The following is an 18,737-nucleotide window of genomic DNA, read 5'->3' on the forward strand; positions in this document are numbered from 1 at the left end:
GTTCTGGCTTTGAGTGGTGTCTTTAAGTCCTCACTTTGTATCACTGAGCCATTACACACTGAATTACTAAGGTAACAAAAAAATCATTAAAAATTATAAAAAAAATTAACAAATCCACTCACAAATGTCTTATCGTTATCTGCCTAAGAAAACATTAAACTGTGCCAGTAGTGGGTGCTACTAGGAACAAAATGTTAAACTGAAACTAACTTATAGTGGCAGAATATATAATCATGATGTTATAATAGATTTTTGGTTAGGCCTACATGAGTGCAAAAAAACTACACAACAAGCAGTGTGATGTATCATTGCCGCGTTATTATGGAACCCGTTATTATTGCCTAGAAGTTATGTGGGATCCATAATAACGCCTCATTGCCTTGTAAAGTTAGCTCATGCTAATGTGTTAGCTAACATTTGCCTATTTACACATTCAGAAGATATGGATAAACATTAGCATTCATTTGGAGCTGTGTTTCTGGTCACCTGTATGACCTGTACTGTGTCCAATATACAATTTTTTTTTTTTTAGCGGTTCTGGTCTCCACCAACTCCTGGAAAAATTGTGTATAGCTTCAGTATTTAGACTGCTTTACTCTCAATGACCATCAACTAACACTCGCTAATTTGTTCATCATTTGTCACTGAACAGATAATGTTAGTATGGTTATCAGTTTTTTCTAGGGTTGCAACTACCTATTCTTTTCATAATAAATTAATTTGTTTATTATAATAAAATTATAAATCGGTTGTATTTGATTGTTTACAAAAAAAAAAGAGGTAATAAAAATAGTCTAAATAGACTTAAAAAGTCATCAGATCATCAGATTACTAGTTCAAAAGGCCTAAAATGGGCACTTAAAGGCATCACATTACCTTCCTAAGAGTCTGAGCTGCTTCCCACAACACATCCATTCTGCTCTCACAAACTACAGCAAGTAATCTGGCAGGTGGTATTACCATTAAAGCAAAGGAAAAGCTCCTGGAGAGAAAATGAGGGGAGGGTGTTAATGAAGTACAAATAACTCACCTCCGAGGAAGAAATAATGAGACCTCACATAGAATAAACTGTAGACTAATGAAAACCAGTAAAACAAATGAGTATGTAATATGTAATGTAGTATGTTTGGAGTAAAGGTTTAAGCGGAAGTGTTTAATGGGTAGCAAATTGAGCCCACAGCGACCTTGCACAATATGTTCATCGACTGATTCAGTATTTAAAAATGTTAAGTAGACATCAAAGCAAAGAGCAAACTGACAGTGGAAACATGTTTGCTAAATTTAACAGGAGACACTCCCTGGCTAAAAGGGTTTCATACTGAAGCGTCTGTGCTGAAAAATACATCCATCCACCCATACGCAGGGCATCACCCTGGTTTCTCTTATCACCAAATGAAAATAATGGAAGGAAATACTCTGGATGGAAACTGTCCCTCCCTCCATCCCAGCACCCAGACACACCTTCATGGCACCTCAGGCCAAAACGCTGCTCCACCTCGTTTGAAACAACTAATACAAGAGGAGGAAAACCTGTGCTTATTCATTATTAACTATAAGAGAAAAAATGGTGAAAGAAGTGCTTGTCTTTAGATCATAACCTTGTTAGAAGTGTTTTTAGTGCCTCTCCTGTCTTTCTCCTGTATGCAGTCTGGGTGACACACAGGAAAGTGATACATACACCATATGGCCAAAGGTATGTAGACACCCTTTGCCAAAATACTTTTGTGTCATTTTGGTCTAATGCTAGGAGCTTCCAGGTGACAATGTGGCGGGGATAGAAGCACCTTTCAGAAGGCTGCACCTTTAGTGTTTTCAGTTGAACCTGATCAGGTCCTTATTTTAAATTAGTCCTCGCTATTCTTGCACTTCCAAAGACTGTGGCGCACATGGGTAGACAACTTAGAAGTACTTAAAACTCACTGTACCAAAAGGAAACCTAAAGTTGCTAATGCTACTAAGCAATTCTATGGAAGACGCGAGCAGCTACCAAGATGAGAACTGTGCTACACAAAATCTATTGCGGACAATAGTGTACTTCCATCTTTGCGGCAACGGTTTGCGGATAACCCTTTTCGTTTCAACATAACAATGTCCCTGTGCACTGCACATACATAAATGGTTTTCCCAGTTTGGTGTGGAAGAATTTGATTGGCCTTCACAGAGCCAGGACCTCAATCCCATCCAACACCTTTGAGATGAACTGGAATGCCGACTGTAAGCTGGGCCCCATCGCCCAAAATCAGTGGCCAAACTCACAAATGCTCTTGTGGCTGAATGAGAGCAAATCCCTGCAACCAGGTTATAAAATCTTAACATCAAACATATTATCACCTTATATAGATGTCATGGTCCACTTGTTGCCTATTTACACATCCAGCAGCCACAAAGCAACATGTGCTTTCATTTGGCATTGTCGTTCTTCTGTCAACTGGGTGAATGTAAGTCCACTGTCTTTTAGCTTAATTCGTCGGTCTCCACCAACTTCTGAGAATAATATCTGGCTCTTTAGCTGCTAAATGATCCGCTATGTTCACCAGCTAGTCACTAACATTGTCTGTCTGCTGTTTGGTGCTTAGCAGGTCATGTTTATTTTTTTATTTTTTTGATAACACAGTTGCCTGATGTGGTTGGAAGCAAGGTTAAAGAGCGGAGTTTCGGATTTCAAACAATGAGCTAAAAAAAGCTAAAATACTCCATAAAGCTGAAAACGTTGCAGTTCTGTGGGTTTATCATTAGGAATAACTCCCTTTACATTACACATAGTCATTTGATCCATTGTTAATATCATAATTAAGTAGCTTTAAAGACTACTCTGTCTGTACCTGTGGAAAACAAAGTATCTGAAGGAATAGCCACGTCAGGGTTTGAGGAGTGGTTTATTTAAAGGAAGCAGCGAGGCACACTATTGGAGACAGATGGCTGCGAGGAGTCAGAGGTTAAGTTTAGGAATTACACAATCACAGCCTTGTTCAGGGTGACGAGACACGGACACTCAGGGATTTTGTCTTTGCCTTCAGGGAAATTTCAGTCGCTCAATATTCAGTGTGCATGTGAGAGAGACTGTGTGGCAAGAGGTGAGGGGGGTGGGCACGTGCAACAGCTACATGATTTGTGGAAGCAGAGTTCAAGTTCAGCAGCACAGACCTGCAGACCTGGGGCCCATTTCAGAAAGCAGGTTTAGAGAAAACTTTGAGTTTGTTAACCCTGAGATGAGGGAAACTCTGGGTTTTCTGTTTCAGAAAGAGAGGTTAATCAAACCTGAGAGAGAGGGGTGACTCCAGCCCGTTTCAGAAAGAGAGGGAACTTAACCTCCTTAAGAGTCAGTTACTATGGCAACTGAGTCTGTGAACCTAACCTGGTTGGGAGCAGGTTTTCTTCAAGAAACCTCGAGTTTCTCTCAGTCTCCTCCCTCTGACACAGCGCTCTTTCATTTCCTCATTCATTCATTCAGTCTGTATCAGGCGCATTTTAGCACAGTTTATTATCTGCATGAATAAAAAAACAGGGTTGGTTTAATTAACCATGTTAGGCAGACTATAAAATGTTTTTATTCTCAAAACATGTCATTTCCTTTTGTCGACGATCCCGTTGATGAAGAAGAAGCTGTATTACTTTGCAGGGAGTTAAACATATGTCGGGAGGTGATATTGAGCCCCCGACCATTTTCATTTCCAGATACTAGCCTACCTGTTTGAGCGGTATCGTTTTTCTTCCCAGTCTATCAGTTATGTAGCCTACATAACCTTATCCGTCCTCATATCACTAACGTCATCCATCGTGTACATGCTCTTACATCCCAGCAGATTATTTGTGTCGCATTAGGGTATAACTGACACCTCACAATATGTAATTGTTATGGGGCAGCTGTCCTTCCTAGGACACCTCCTAGCGGAGATCACTCACCAAATCGTCCCCGTCACTTTAATTCTTTAATTTTATTTTGCAAATGGCAGTTTTCTTTCCAACACTGGTGATGCGGAGCATATTAGTAAAGCCACTGTATAGCAAAGCGCCGTCAGAAGTGTGTGACTCGTTCTGAAACGTTTTTTAAACGTTTTTTGTAGTGTTCCCTGGACACAAACAAGTAAGATCCATTAAAAAGGAGTTCCACAGTATTGCAGGTGAATGATGTAAACCCTTTGAAATAAAAGATTATGAATTATAATTCTGTTAATGATGGTGCTGCAGCCTCAGAATGGGATTAGTAGGCCTAGTACTTTTTCGCCCGCATGATTGCACCTAAATGAAATAGATTATAGGTTCAATACCATTTCACCAGTAATATTATACTTATGATTAAATATAATATGAATACACTATATTGGAACTTTTCATGGAGCATTTACTCTAGCAGCAATTTTATCCCACGCAAATTCTCTCTCTTTTGCTGTGTTGCTTTTTTAACAAAATACACGTTCAAACTCGCTGTATGTGTGCATGAGTATTTCCGCCGACCTGTTTGTTTGTGGTTGTTACCATGGTGAATCGTAGTATCATGGCTCCATTCATGCTGCCTTTTTATAGTGGTGGGGCACGCGCTTAACTCTGAGTGAACCTACTCTGAGTTGATTAAACCAACTCAAATCAGCTGTTCTGGAACCGAAAACTCAGAGTTTCCCATCTCAGGGTAAATCAACTCAGAGATCAGGGTTAGACTCAGAGGGCCTGATTTACTAACACTAGCGCAGTTTGCGCTGCGTCTGTTTATGCGAGTTCGGTAATAGCGCACGCTATGCTTCCACAGTTTGCGTAGTATTTATCAACCCTGACACCCATCAGGCAATCAGCGTCTTTCTCCGCCCACTAGGCCGTAAATTGCGCTGTAGCAAAGTGGTACTGGTGCTATGATATGGCTGAGTGCAGACTGCGATATTCCCACTGCTGATGCTATGACTGTTTGAAATGATCCTGATGCCAATATTTGTAATGTAGCGAGGAGTTTAACAACTGCTGGAATGGGATGTGAACGCTGAGTGGGAGATTCAATTTCATCTTTGATTTCTTCCAGTAACTCTAATATTGCATGTCTGCTTGATCTGTAACGCTAAATGATGTTGTGTTCACTGACAAAGTGTGATTCTTGTGTTAAAAATATTTTCAGCCTCGCCTATGTCTTCGTCTTGCTCAAATTACTGTTGCCATTTCACCCAGCGGCATAAAGGCTACGAGGAAACTCGGATTGCGGCTGGTTTAAAGAGGCGGAGAATTTCCCCGCAGAATAGAGGCGCCTTACTGACAGTCTTTGTAAATACCACGGAATATATAATTAGGTGCACTTTGCGCTTATCCTCCCACCTTTTGGGTGGAACTCCCACTTTCCTCACGAACTCCCACCTAACGCTATAGCTGCGAACTAGTCTCTTCTCGCTCATGTGGCAGACAATCTGCGATTTTACCCAAGTGCGCCTTGTTTGTAAATAGCCCGCATCGGTTACGTCCGTTTTTGCGACCAATTAGCGCCTGGAAACAGGCGCAAACGGCTTGATAAATCTAGCCCAGAGTTTGTTAAAGCTCCTTCCTGAAAGGGGCCCCTGGACTGTGCCTCAGCCAGACAGACAGCCAGGTAAGAACTGAAACATTTTCTACGGTTCATTACACATAACTTTTTCTCATCTGAGAACTATGCATGGGAATTATACATAAAAACAATTACAGTAACCATAGAACACATGTTAATCCTTAAATTACAATTAAAGTATAATTAAATATTAAAAAAGGGTAGTTATTCTGAATTTCTAAATATGGGTAGCATTGTAAAGTTTTTTTTTACTACTGAAATGAAAAACAGATTTCACTCTGGGCGCCTCAACAATAAAATACTTTAAAGTACTGTTGCTCTCAAGACACTGAAAATAATCAAAGCAACCCACAGTATAAATCCAGGATCACAGACAATAAACCAATTATGTTTTCCCACTATTTATAAAAGACCTCAAACAATAAGGTCTGTGCTGTTAATAGTGTGTTTAATTCTAACTCAGGTCTGAAACTCTGTTCACAATAAATGTTTGATTAAACCTCTGTTATGCAACCTGGCTTTAGACCTGCTTCAAGACTAAGGTGGCTGACATTGCTGTTTTTTTGTGGGAAAGCATGAACTCACATTTCTATAATAACTATAGGAATACTATGGTTATTATTAAATTACAATAGGATTACTGTAACTTTGTAGTAGATATTATGAAGTAGTCTTACTAGCAGGCTTTTCTCAGCCTCAGAAACACTTGAACATGATTGAGTCTAAGTTGTTGCATGAAGTCTGTTTAACAAATATACGTATGTCTGGTTGGGTATTAATTTACAGTTTGCACCCAGGAGGCTGAAACCGGGCAAGTTTTAAACATGCTTTTAGCTTCTTAACATGTTCAAAATGTCATTACAAGTGCCTACCCATGCAAGACAAGTGCTTCGGGACCGTCTACAAACTACAACACCGAAAAGAGATACAGAAATATTTTCAAAAATAGGCCTATGCTTATTTTTTTTAAGTAAATGCTGTAGTACAACTAGCAGGAGACAAGTTATAATTGAGGTAAGTTTGGAGACACTACCTTATTTAATTATTAAATTAATAAATATGTTTGTTGTATCTCTTTTCGGTGTTGTAGTTTGTAGACGGTCCCGAAGCACTCGTCTTGCTGTCTCAACACCGGAACTAAACAGAGCTGAATTAGCAAAACTTTTATGCATTTCTTTCACATCTACTGCTGTCAGATTCACTGAGTTCACTCGGAATGAATCACTTCACATGGGTAGGCACGTTTAAAATTTGCCTGGTTTCAGCCTCCTGGGTGCAAACTGTAGCAGGAGGATAACACGGTGTAGACAACACCGATTGTTTTCATTTTTCTCGCTACTGACAGCACTCCAAATTTACAAACAACAGAGCTACGTGTTGAAATCGACCGGAATTCTCCTTTAACACTGTGGTCACTATCCTTTTAATACTGTATCTCTGGGTGCATAAGGCCATTGTGGCAATTATCCTTGATTTCTTTATGGCTACAATTTTATTTTATTTTTTCACAGGTATTTAATTTGCTGGAGATATATATATATATATATATATATATAAAATCGCCTCTTCTCACCTTGTGACTGGACAAACTCATCTCTGTGACCTCCTTCGACCTCTGTGGCAACCATGACGACGATGACAGTGCAGACCAGACCAGTCCTCCAAAGCGTTTCCATGGTTACTACAGTAGTTGCTATAGTAACAGAATTCAGTGCAGTGGTCCCCGGGCCTCTGTCCCAACATGTCTTCTGCCCTCTCGGATGCCCCGTCGCCTAGCAGTGGGACAGCTCAGCGCTATGTTGGGCCATGGCTGCTGAAAGATCCGTGGGTTCAGACATAGCAGCCTCTACAGTGTGGTGATCAGTAAGTGGTGATGGATCCTGGATGAGTCCTCATAGGAGCAGGAAAAACCTGGACGGATATCCCAAGGGACTCAGTAGCACTGGTAGGTTTCGACTCCTCTCTATAGCCCTGTAGAAGAGAAATTGTTCAGTGAGGAAGAGGAAGGCCAGGAAAGGGAGTGAAAAGGGAGGGGAGATACAGATTTAGGCTCAAAAAGGGAGGACCAAGTGAGACATAGTAAAACACTGACTGGGAAAAGAGAGAGAGAGAGAGAGAGAGAGAGAGAGAGAGAGAGAGAGAGAGAGAGAGAGAGAGAGAGAGAGCATGAGATCCCATTGACCCATGCAGTTCCTAGTCAGACAAATCTACCCAGTTCATATTCAGCGTTCAGTGGACCGCCCAGTCCTGCATTGTTCCTTCAGCTAATCAATCTTGCCTTTGACGAAGGGCAAACACCCTGTCTTTCACTCTGATGACCAGAGACAACAGCAAGTCCCAACCTGGGGCCCCTGAGGCCCCGCTCTTTAAGCTGCCTGCCCACCGGAAAGAGTTCAAACACAAAGGAAGCCATTGATCTTGTAAAAAGCTGTGCTTAATGCCCAAACAGGGCTTGAAGTGGGTATTATGTCAGAGGCTATGGGGTAAAATGAGCCAATTTGAGAGGAGCAGCAGGTTGCCATCACTGCTACGCTGGCTGACTGTGGTGGTTGGCTGTATGGCTGAGTGACTTGCTGGCTGGCTGCCTGACTGTACAGCTTACTAATTGGCCGGCGTCCTGGCTAGCAGACGGATGGTATGAGTGCCTATATGAAGCTTGTTTACATCTGAGACGAAGTTGTGATGGGTATGGCCTGACCAATACTTGTGGGGGGGGGGGGTGTTAATAGCAATATTTGTTAGTTGTTTTAAAAATTCAATAAAGATATATTGACCGGTAGTAATATTTGACCATAAACACATAAAATACAATACAAATACAACAATCTTGATATGAATCTGTTTTGTTTCTTAATGTGACCACGATACATAACATACTGAGACAGACATCTTACAGTTGGAAAATCAACTTCAACTACTTTGGCTTTCTTAATTTCAGCTCTAACCAGCCAGTTTGCCTCATATTTTTCAACACCACTCCCATGTTTAAAAGAGGCATTTTTCTTCCTAATCATTGCTTTTGAACGTAACGTTACTTCATCCACAGCAATCCTGGCATAATCAGTCCCAAAACGTCCCAATTGGATAGTAAAACGTAAAACATATTCTTTGTAAATCTTTACAATTATTCCCCGAAAGAACCAAGCAAGCCTGCCTTGTTACAAGATCCAGATTTTCTTTAAAACTTACCATTTTCAGCAAGTAGCTTGCTAGCTCAAAGTTTCAGCGGATGTTCCAGCGATTATCCTGGAAGTCGTTGATACAGACTAGGGTATAACTGACTCCTCACAAGATGTAATTGTTATGGGGCAGCTGTCCTTCCTAGGACACCTCCCAGCGGAGATCACTCACCAAACCATCCCCGTCACTTTAATTCTGTCTGGTAACCATCGTAAAAAGATAAGCTTTAAACTCATGTCCGCTTTAACCACCCCACTCATCCTCGGTTTCCCCTGGTTAAGCCTCCATAACCCTCATATTGACTGGCAAAATCAGACAATTCATAGTTGAAGTGCCCGCTGTCACTCCGATTGTCTAGGATCCGCTGTTCCTCCGGCAGGGGATACTGAGGTGTTCAACAAGGATAAGGCGCTTTCGTTACCCCCCCATAGACCTCACGACTGTGCCACTGAGTTGCTTCCAGGGGCCCCTCTGCCGTCGAGTCGACTATAAAATCTGTCCCGGCCGGAAAGGGAGGCTATGGAAAAGTACATTGGTGACTCTCTGGCTGAAGGGATCATCTGCCCCTGGTCGTCCCCTGTTGGTGCGAGGTTCTTTTTTGTCGACAAGAAAGACAAGACATTACGCCCCTGCATTGACTTTCGTGGCTTAAACAACATTACCGTCAAGAATAAATATCCCCTGCCACTCACGGCAAACATGGAACATGGAAAACACCCCACTGGGCCATTTTGAGTATCTAGTCATGCCTTTTGGGCTCACCAACGCCCCAGCTGTTTTTCAAGCCATGCACAATGACGTTCTGAGGGATTTTTTGAACCGTTTAGTTTTTTTCTATCTCGACGACATTCTCATTTTTTCTAAATCCCCCGAGGAGCATATGTCGCTACCCCACAGACCAGAAGCTTCACCCTTGTGCTTTCTTTTCCAAGAAACTGACTCCCGCAGAAAGAAACTACGACGTGGGAAATCGGGAGTTGCTGGCGGTGAAGCTGGAGTTGGAGTGGTGGCATTGGTTGGATGGAGCGGAGCAGCCGTTTGTGGTCTGGACCGACCATAAAAATTTGTCTTACATCCAATCTACCAATAATAATGTTTATTATTATATTTACCTGGTTCACACAATGTTAAACCTGATGCTCTTCCTCCTGCGTTGTGGCTGCGGTACGCTGGGAAATTGAATCTCTGGTGAAAACGGCCCAAGGAACAGACACTGGACCGTGAGATGGACCACCTAACCTGCTCTCTGTTCCGGAGTCTGGGCAGCCTCAGGTGCTGCATTGGGTTCACACCTCCCGCTTCGCCTGTCACCCTGGGATGTACCATATGCTGACATTGTTAAAGAGACACTTCTGGTGGCCTTCAGTGGAAGCTGATGTCTGTGCTTAAATGGCGGCTTGTTCTACCTGTGCATGGGGTAAAGCCTCTCACCAGCCTCCCTCTGGTGTGCTGCAGCTTCTCCCGGTCCCTAGTCGCCCCTGGTCCCACGTTGCTCAGCACTTGGTCACCGGCCTTCCAAAGTCTGAAGGTAATGATACAATACTTACCATTGTGGACAGATTCTCTAAATCTGCCACTGCCACAAGGTTTGGAGCGACGCCCGTGCGGCCCTGCTTCGGACCGCAGAACGCAACAAGACGGTGGCAGATAGGCACAGGACCCCTGCGCCCCTTTTCCAACCAGGTCAGGAGGTTTGGCTCTCTTCCAAAAATGTTCCTCTTCGTACCGAGTCTCGTAAATTGTCGCCCCGGTATTTGGGACCGTTCGTTGTGGAGTCCATTGTTAATCCCTCTGCTGTCCGGTTGAAGTTGCCACAGGCGATGAAGATCCACCCTACATTTCACGTGTCGTAACTTAAGCCTGTGTCCTCCAGTCCCTTGTGCCTGCCTGCGGATCCCCCGCCGCCCGCCAGGATCATTGACGACCATCCGGCCTACACGGTTCGGAGGCTCCTGGACGCTTGGAGGCGGGGTAGGGGACACCAATATCTGGTTGATTGGGAAGGTAATGGGCCCGAGGAGACGATCTGGATCCTTAGGCGTTTTATTCTGGAGCCGCAGTTGGTTAAAGACTTTCATCGTGAACATCCGGACAAGCCTAGTGGGACGCCGGGTTAGGGTTAGGCATCGTTTGGATTTTAACGATTCTGATTCCAATTCTGATTCTTCCTTCCGATTCCGGTTTGAAGGGTGGAGTTGAAACGGGTCACATGCCTATTTTCACAAATAAGAGGAAAGTTTTATTTTGATTCAATGGTGGTTTGCAGTTTTACAGCTTTTTCAATGTAAAATAAAGCCACACTAGAGCACCGCTTACTGTGCTGCACGGCTGCAACACAACAAGCACCTGGCCACTACGGAAACCAAAACTTGCGCATATTAAATTTGGAACCTATGATGAAATTTGAAACCAAATCCTCCAAACAATTCCAAACGATTCCTATAAAGAAACGATTCCACTGGAATCGTAATTTTTGAAACGATTCCGAGTAGGAATCGGTTCTCAATGCCCAACCCTACGCCGGGTGGCGCCCGTTGAGGGGTGGGGGGTACTGTTATGGGGCAGCTGTCCTTCCCCATCCCTAGTGTGTGTTCTCTCCCCTTTCCCTTTTGTTTTTGTCAGGAAGTAGGTCAAGGGGCGTGGCTGTTCAATCCACTCTACCTGCACGGCTGCTGCCTATCCATGAATCACCTCTGCAATACTTAAGCCCAGGTTGATCTCACCATCTTCGCCAGATTGTTGCATCCACCAGTGTGGTAACTTGGCTCAGTGTAACTTTGTTTCTAGTTTGTTACTCGTCTTGTAGTTCTTAGTGCTCCTGCTTATAACCTGCTTCTTTGTTCAGACCTCGCCTCAAGACCTGCTGCATTCCCTGCCACTGTCAGCTGTTCTGCCTGCTCCAGTCCTCACCGCCCAGAATTTGCCACCTCCACCCTCTATTCTCGGTCCAGTCCGGAAGTCATCAAGCCCTGTTCCTTCCGACCTTGATTACTCTAAGTACAGACTCTCATTAAAACACTTTGAAATTGTTACTCTGTGTCTCGTGTGGTATCTCTGTTTTTTGAGTCAGAACCTCAATCGTAACAGTAATGGAACTACAGTACACACAACCTGTCTTTGGATGTTTTGCTTGCTGAGACCAGAATAAAATGTGTTACAATCATCAAGTCTGGAGGAGAAAAAAATCATGGACCACCTTCACTAGATCAGCAAACGAGAGCAATGACCTTATCTCAGTTTACCTTAACAGGAATGTACCACTGTAGTCACCTGGGCATCAAAACTACAAACCTAAACTGCAGGCTTCTTGTTAGATGAGGCAACCAGACTTGTAATGCAAGTGCTGTGACCAGGAGGGGTTATTATTATTAAGTTGCTGGAAACTTTTGGACATGCTGTTCTTAATTTCAGCTATGCAATCCAAAATCCAGGACACATAGGTGGGACCTGGCTTTGTCCTGACATACAGTTGCATGACATCTGCATACTACTTCATAATGACAGCAAAATTCAATCAGCAGACGCTAATGACTGTTTCCTATTTCCAAAAATAACAGAGAATATTGTTTATTCCTTGAATGACAGTACTCTATGATCATTTGGAGGTAACAGTTCAGCCAGGCAGACATCACAGACTAAGATCTTGGGTCTCTTGTTCATTTTCCACAGTACTAATTTAACTGTCCTGCACTATACATAAACCCCAAGTTCCCTTTTAGCGCATTCCGTTTTTTACTTACAGACCAACACAAGAGCGAGTCTGATTTATAATAACAATGGAAAATGACTTCCTCAGACCCACAGTACCCATTACAAAAACAGACCAGAGCCAGGATGAGGAGTCACATTTTCATGGGTGCCCTTCTCTTTGACTTGAGTTTCCTGGCTATGGATTGCAGTGTCAGCTAAAAAAAAAACCAACCCTTGCTATTCTCCAGTAAAGTCTGCCCACCCAGTTCACTCTTGTCCCAGCCTCCCCTCCATCAGTGCCGTCTGGGGAGAGAAGAGCGAGCGGAGACGCCACACTGGCCCAGATGGCTGGCGGCTAACCAACTGCAGCCAAAGGTAATCGGAAGCAGATGGGAAACCTTTTGGTGACGAGAGCAGGGGGAACAAGTTGCCTCCTGAAAAGAGGAGGGAAAAAACGAGCGCAAAGCCCGAGGGGAATGAAAGAGAGACAGCAGAGTGTAAGCTGTTCGAGCCAGCTGGGAGAATTATTCTTGAGTGTTAATACCCTGAACTGAGTGTGGAGGAATGAGTTTAAAAGAGCCCTAATGTGCCTCTTTTTTCATTTCAAACAGCAACGGGAAGGTACAGTAAAAGGAGAGCTTGCTTAAAAAACACTAAGGGGTCTTTGTACTGTTGCAGCTTCCCTCATACATGGAACAACTGAAAGTCTTTCTCTCTTCCCCTCCCTCAGGCTTTCTCCCAGTCATTTCCTGCACAAGCCAAACTCCCCTCCATTTTCATTACTTCTTCTGCTCACGCGCTCGATTTATTGTGGGTTATTAAACTTGCAGCTTGATATCAAGTGCTTTTCATTACCACTAACTCTCCTTTTGTTTATTTAAACAAGAGGAAGAGGGGGAGACCGGACCCCCCAGTGCTGTCCCTTGGTGTGTGTTTTTTTTTTAAGTAAAGCTGCTTAAAAAGATTTGTGGAGGGCTTCAAAAGATCCCCACAACAACATGCATGCACTGCGTTCTTGGTAAATTATTGCTCCATTATAAACCGCAAAGAAATGCAGCTAAATGAAGAGAAAGCTGTCTTGCAGAGGTGATGGTGTCGTACATCTTCCGTGGTCTGTTGTGCAAAACTTTCCCTGTGGGCTGTATCACTTTTGAGCAAAATAAAAAACGTATGTTTGTCAGCAGGCCAAGCGAGCACATACGTCGACTCTCAGCTCGGTGTTTTGCTTGGATTAGCTACAAATATCGAGCATATTGCTGTAATCACGGCCAAGAGAGCTGCAGACAGGCCACACAATTTCCAACGCAATCACAATTTGCAAAAGAGAAAAGAAGAAGGGGAGAAGAAAGGGGTCGTTGTTAACAAGAGAGAGAAAAGTTGGACCGCTTGGGATAATTAGGTGGGAATATAAGGGTGGGCCAAATTTGTAATCCTCTTCATCTCTTCCATCTTGTCATCCACTAGTTACTGGTGCTTTTCATGTGGTGTAAGGGATGTATGTACAGTGAGTTTTTTTTTTTCTTTTTAAGACTAGAGCTAACTATGCTGTCCTTGTCTTTAACTGTTGCCAGGGAGAGTGGAGCTATCCGAAAACTAGCACACTAATCAAAGCCATATGACCGGCTCAAAGTAGTCTGTGTGGAGCGAACAGATGCTAAGTGTCCCTCAGCTTAGCTTCAAGTCTAGCACTCCCCCCACTCACTCACACACACATACACAGTGTTTCCACTTTGATCAGGGAGTAGCTCATGAATCAGCTTTAGGTTCAGTTTATTATTTCATTAAACCGGCAGTGTGGCTTCTCATTTCTAATAAGACCATGAGGCTGTGGGATCAAATAGCCGATTAAGACGAATGTCACAAGTCAGATGCAGCGTTTCAGTCTGCCTCAGCAGCAATTACTCCCTCTAGAAGTCTAGCCTCACGCAGATCTCCACATAAAAACCTTAACAGGTGTTAGAAATAATACAAAGAACTGAGGAATATTTCTCAGACGAAATTCTCATTCTCTCTGTCTGGTACAAAGACAGAAAGAGAAAGAGGCAGGCATTCCTTTTTCAATTTCCCCAAATAAACAGTGTGCAGATGAAAAGTGGGAACATAAACAGGCCGGAGAACCTCGGATGTGCTCCCCTAACTCTGAAAATGTGCCTCTCGAGTCTGAAACAATATTTAGTGAGAGAGAGAGCTGACTCGACACGAAGTGAGTCAGCCAGCAGCACTGGGAACAGAGCACAGATGGTGGTGGAAGGTTTTCTCTTTCTGTCTTTTATCATATTCATTTCTGCACAGCTTCTTTACGACTGCCAAGAGTCCAAAACACCAACAATATACTCAGTTAAGTCACTCACATGAGACAAAGAAAAGCAGCAAATGCTCGCGTTTGTGACGATGAACCATTAATGGTTGGCTTTTTTTGCTTAATGTCAAAATAGCTGACAGTTTTCTTTTAATCAACATTGATTAATCAACTTATTGTTTCAGCTCTTATCTTCTTTACCTATCTCATCAAGACATAGCATTGATGTGGTGCAAAAGAAGGTGTGTGTGTGTGTGTGTGTGTGTGTGTGTGTGTGTGTGTGTGTGTGTGTGTGTGTGTGTGTGTGTGTGTGTGTGTGTGTGTGTGTGTGTGTGTGTGTGTGTGTGTTGGGGAAAAGTTACAGATGCAACAATGCAATTTCGGGCTTCAGTATTGCCACCATAACTGATCTCATTAAAGTTAGCAATCATGATGTGACCGATCAATATTCAATACGGTTTCTTTATTAACAATTTTTTTAATAATAGTTTACGCTAATAGTTATCACCATTCATAAAATCCTGGTTGGCTGCCAGTTTTACTGCCACAGTTATGCCTGGCCTAGTTAGACTAGGCATCTCTAATGTGCATGTATGTATTTGTGTGTGGTTTGGTTGATGGTATATCCAAAACCTGAGAAACTAATAGAGATGCACCGATTAAAATTTTCTAGGCTGATTCCGATTTCCGATTTTTCATTGAGTTAGGCCAGCCGATACCGATTTTAGCCGATTCCGATTTCATTTTTTCTAACCACTTTACAGCACACACAAATATTTATTTTCTATCTTTTCTTTAATAGAACATTTTACATTTTGCATAGAACATTTTTTGAACAGATAATCGATCACTATAAAATAGAACTAAAATAAATTACTCATGGTGTGGGAAATTCACACACATCTAAAGTGCAATGTTATGGAAGAACCATTTCCTTCTTTTCACATACAATTTCCAACTAAAAAAATGTGATATATTTAGCAAACTAAACTTCTGTGATTGTTAGAGTCACGCCTTAGGAGAGCGTAGAGCGGCTTTTACACCGTAGCGGCACTAAAGAAGAACAAAAAAAAAAAAAAAAAAAGTTCGCTGTCCGGAGTATAACTACCCAGTGGAGATCTTGAGAACTGTAAGGGGCTAACTTAATGTTGTCAGTTCATTGTTAGCTGGTGATTTGGTTGTTTGTGTTCTTTCACTCTAGTTAGGTGTGCACGTGGCTGTTGATTCAATTATAATGGCGATTGTTGTCGCCAACTTGCTCACGCTTTGTATTTTTTGTGCATTATTTACATGCTACAGTAATTACACTGCATTAAGATAATGTAATTATGTGGGTGTAGTTATATTTGCTATTCCTATATGCATTTTAATATTATAGCATTACAATGTATATTAAATAATGTTACAGCATTTATTATTTGACCGGCATAAAATCGGCATATGTCAGACTGACCGGGCGGCCAATTCCGTTCACCAGCCGGTCAATCGTGCATCTCTAGAAACTAAACTAATATGTCTGTCGCCATCATATGCAAACTAAAACAAGGCTACATGACACAAATTATAGTTCCTTGAATAAGAGCTTATGTTAATTCTACCAACATGGTGCACAAAGAATGCAATTATGTTGACAAAAAGAAATAAACCTGCTGTTCATTGAGGGACCACATACTGTATTTGCATCCATGTGCACACAAGTCCTACAACTACTTAGATCATCTGTGTTACTTCAGATAATCTAAAAGTTAGCTGTAACATTCTGTAGTTATAATTCATAAATCCCTAAAATATGTTATAAACCTTATAGAATAATTAGTGTTGCAGAATTACTGCAGTAGTTTTGCATCAATGGGAAGCTACATGTTGCACCCCCAGCCGGTGAACGAATCAAGGCCACTCTTCACTTTATGTACCTGATGTCTGCACACACACGCACAGGCACACACACGTACAAACACGCACACTGACTGACATCAGCCAATGAGGAGCTCCCAGCCAAGAGCTCTTGAGGAGAAGAGCCAATTCAAACATAGATTTTAGGAGGAATACTATACAAATACATTTACAACATTAAATCCATAGAGGTCCATATCATGACCCTCTGATACCACAACGAAAAAACTAAAAGACTAAACAAGAGCGACATTCAAAGTATGCAGAAATATTCCTGGAGAAATTAGCGTTATTAGTGTTCAGAGTAGCCTCCTGGCAGCATCATGTCATGACCGTTTTCCTCCAGAGTTGTGCATGAAAACATAGAGTGTGGCCGAGCTCGCTGACTTACCTTCCCCGTGTCCCTTTGCAGAAGATTCCGCTGTGATTCTGTCCTCTGTCCTCCGCAGTGAGCGGAGAGGAGGCGGCGCCGGCGGATGACTGAGGAGACTCAACTTCTTCCACTTCCAGAACAAGAGAGGGCACAGTTTGATGTCGAGTCACCCACACTCAGATTATCAAACTTCCGGTTACAATTTGCAAAATAATAGTCACATCTGCAAAAGGTTTTGGGTAAAATGAACTAAGCTGAGGGTTTATGTTCCGGTTTAGTGAAATGACTTGATTAAGACCTCCATGGATGTTTTTAATCTTGAAGTACAATCCAATCTCTAACAATCCTGATTGTTAATGTGCGTTTTGCTGCCCAACTCTGTGCACTTTTTAAAGGCTACAAGTAGGCTATTACATTTCTTTACTTATTTATTTAAAAACCTTTATGTGTGTATCACTGATGCGAAGAACACAAAAAACACCATGTAAAATCATGGATGTATTAAGTGTAAAATAGCCCCATGTCTTCAATTATAGCGCATGTGCAGTTCTTAGGGTTTTTGTTTATTTATTTCAACAGCAATACCACACACCACCCGATCTGGTTTGGCTATTTATGTTTTCTTTGCACCATATGGATGTGGCTTTGCACATGCCAGTAGTCAAGATACAGAATATAGGCTACTGAAACTATTTAAGGGTTTTAAATCAGATGGATTACCATGTTCAATGTTCTTCTCTCATGTCTGCGATACTGACCTGCGTGTATTTAGTAATTGCAACACTGAGATGTTACCAAAATGTTAAAAAAAAAAAGACATGTTTTACCCCCTTTTAAGTGTGGTATTACTTTTCCTATATCAATGTTAAGTTTTTACAATATTATGTTAATGCTTAGATGGTAAGTCAAACCGCAAGACATCAGACAACCTGGAAGGGTCTCTTCTGTCAGTGGTAAAATTAAGGTGAACAGTTGGGGGCTCATTTTTTTTTTTTCCAGGTAACAACTTTTTTTCTAAATGCCGTCATGATTCACAGTTAGAGTAAAAGGGAGACACATACAATCTAAATTAAAAACATACACATTATTTCCCACATATACGTGTCACTTGCAAATTCACCTGTTTTGACCTGGTTTAAACATCTTTTGGGAGTAATCCTATCACAAGTGGACAGTGTACTAAGAGCAGTCCACTTGGACTACCAGGTCAAAATGGGGCTTTTAAACGCAGATCCTTTGTTGACCCATTCAAGATCAGGTCTGATTGAGAAAACCCACCACTTACATTTAGGTTGCAAGGGGTGCTTTTATTTTGAAGGCAAACATCTTCCTGTCCGGTTTTGTTTTGTCTGTGGTTGTCTGACTTGATTTAGAGCGGGCTTGCTGATTGGCTGCCTGATATGCGACTCCAAGGAAGCAGCTGCAGTCAGTGTGTGTGTGTGTGTGTGTGTGTTTTGGTTTGTGTGTGTGTGTGTGTGTGTGTGTGTGTGTGTGTGTGTGTGTTGCGTGCGTGCGTGCGTGCGTGCGTGTGTGTGTGTACTGTGGTTATTGCACAGGTGCACTAGTATAGTGTGTACGTGTCATAATGGTTATTCTGTAATAAAAAAAAAAGGAAAACACACTTCACATAGAGATGAGGGCACATACAAGTATTTTAGCATCACAGTGTACCACAAGCTCACTTTAAGTTAAATAAAACAAAAAGCATATAGGCCTAACAAGAGTTAGCTTAAGAACAAAATTAAAGTGTAAAAACAACATGTCTATTTTAAGCCATTGTGTGT

At 42.2% G+C, this 18,737-nt stretch overlaps 1 protein-coding gene across 2 annotated transcripts in view; it reads right to left on the minus strand.

Annotated features, from left to right (window-relative positions):
• The window catches only part of adamts10 (ADAM metallopeptidase with thrombospondin type 1 motif, 10), a 60,739-nt gene extending 43,598 nt beyond the window's left edge, over window positions 1–17,141 (minus strand). The window contains exons 1-2 of one of the 2 annotated variants that reach the window (XM_039812112.1): window positions 16,972–17,141; window positions 7,092–7,489 (exon numbers count right to left, since the gene is read on the minus strand). In XM_039812112.1, coding sequence (XP_039668046.1) covers window positions 7,092–7,194 — 103 coding nt within the window. In that variant the 5' untranslated portion in view covers window positions 7,195–7,489; window positions 16,972–17,141. The remainder of the gene's footprint in view (window positions 1–7,091; window positions 7,490–16,971) is intronic. The other variant, XM_039812113.1, reaches the window with a different exon arrangement.
• Window positions 17,142–18,737: the final 1,596 nt, after the last annotated feature.

Source organism: Perca fluviatilis, chromosome 9 (assembly GCF_010015445.1).
Source record: "Perca fluviatilis chromosome 9, GENO_Pfluv_1.0, whole genome shotgun sequence".
NCBI classification, from domain to species: domain Eukaryota; kingdom Metazoa; phylum Chordata; class Actinopteri; order Perciformes; family Percidae; genus Perca; species Perca fluviatilis.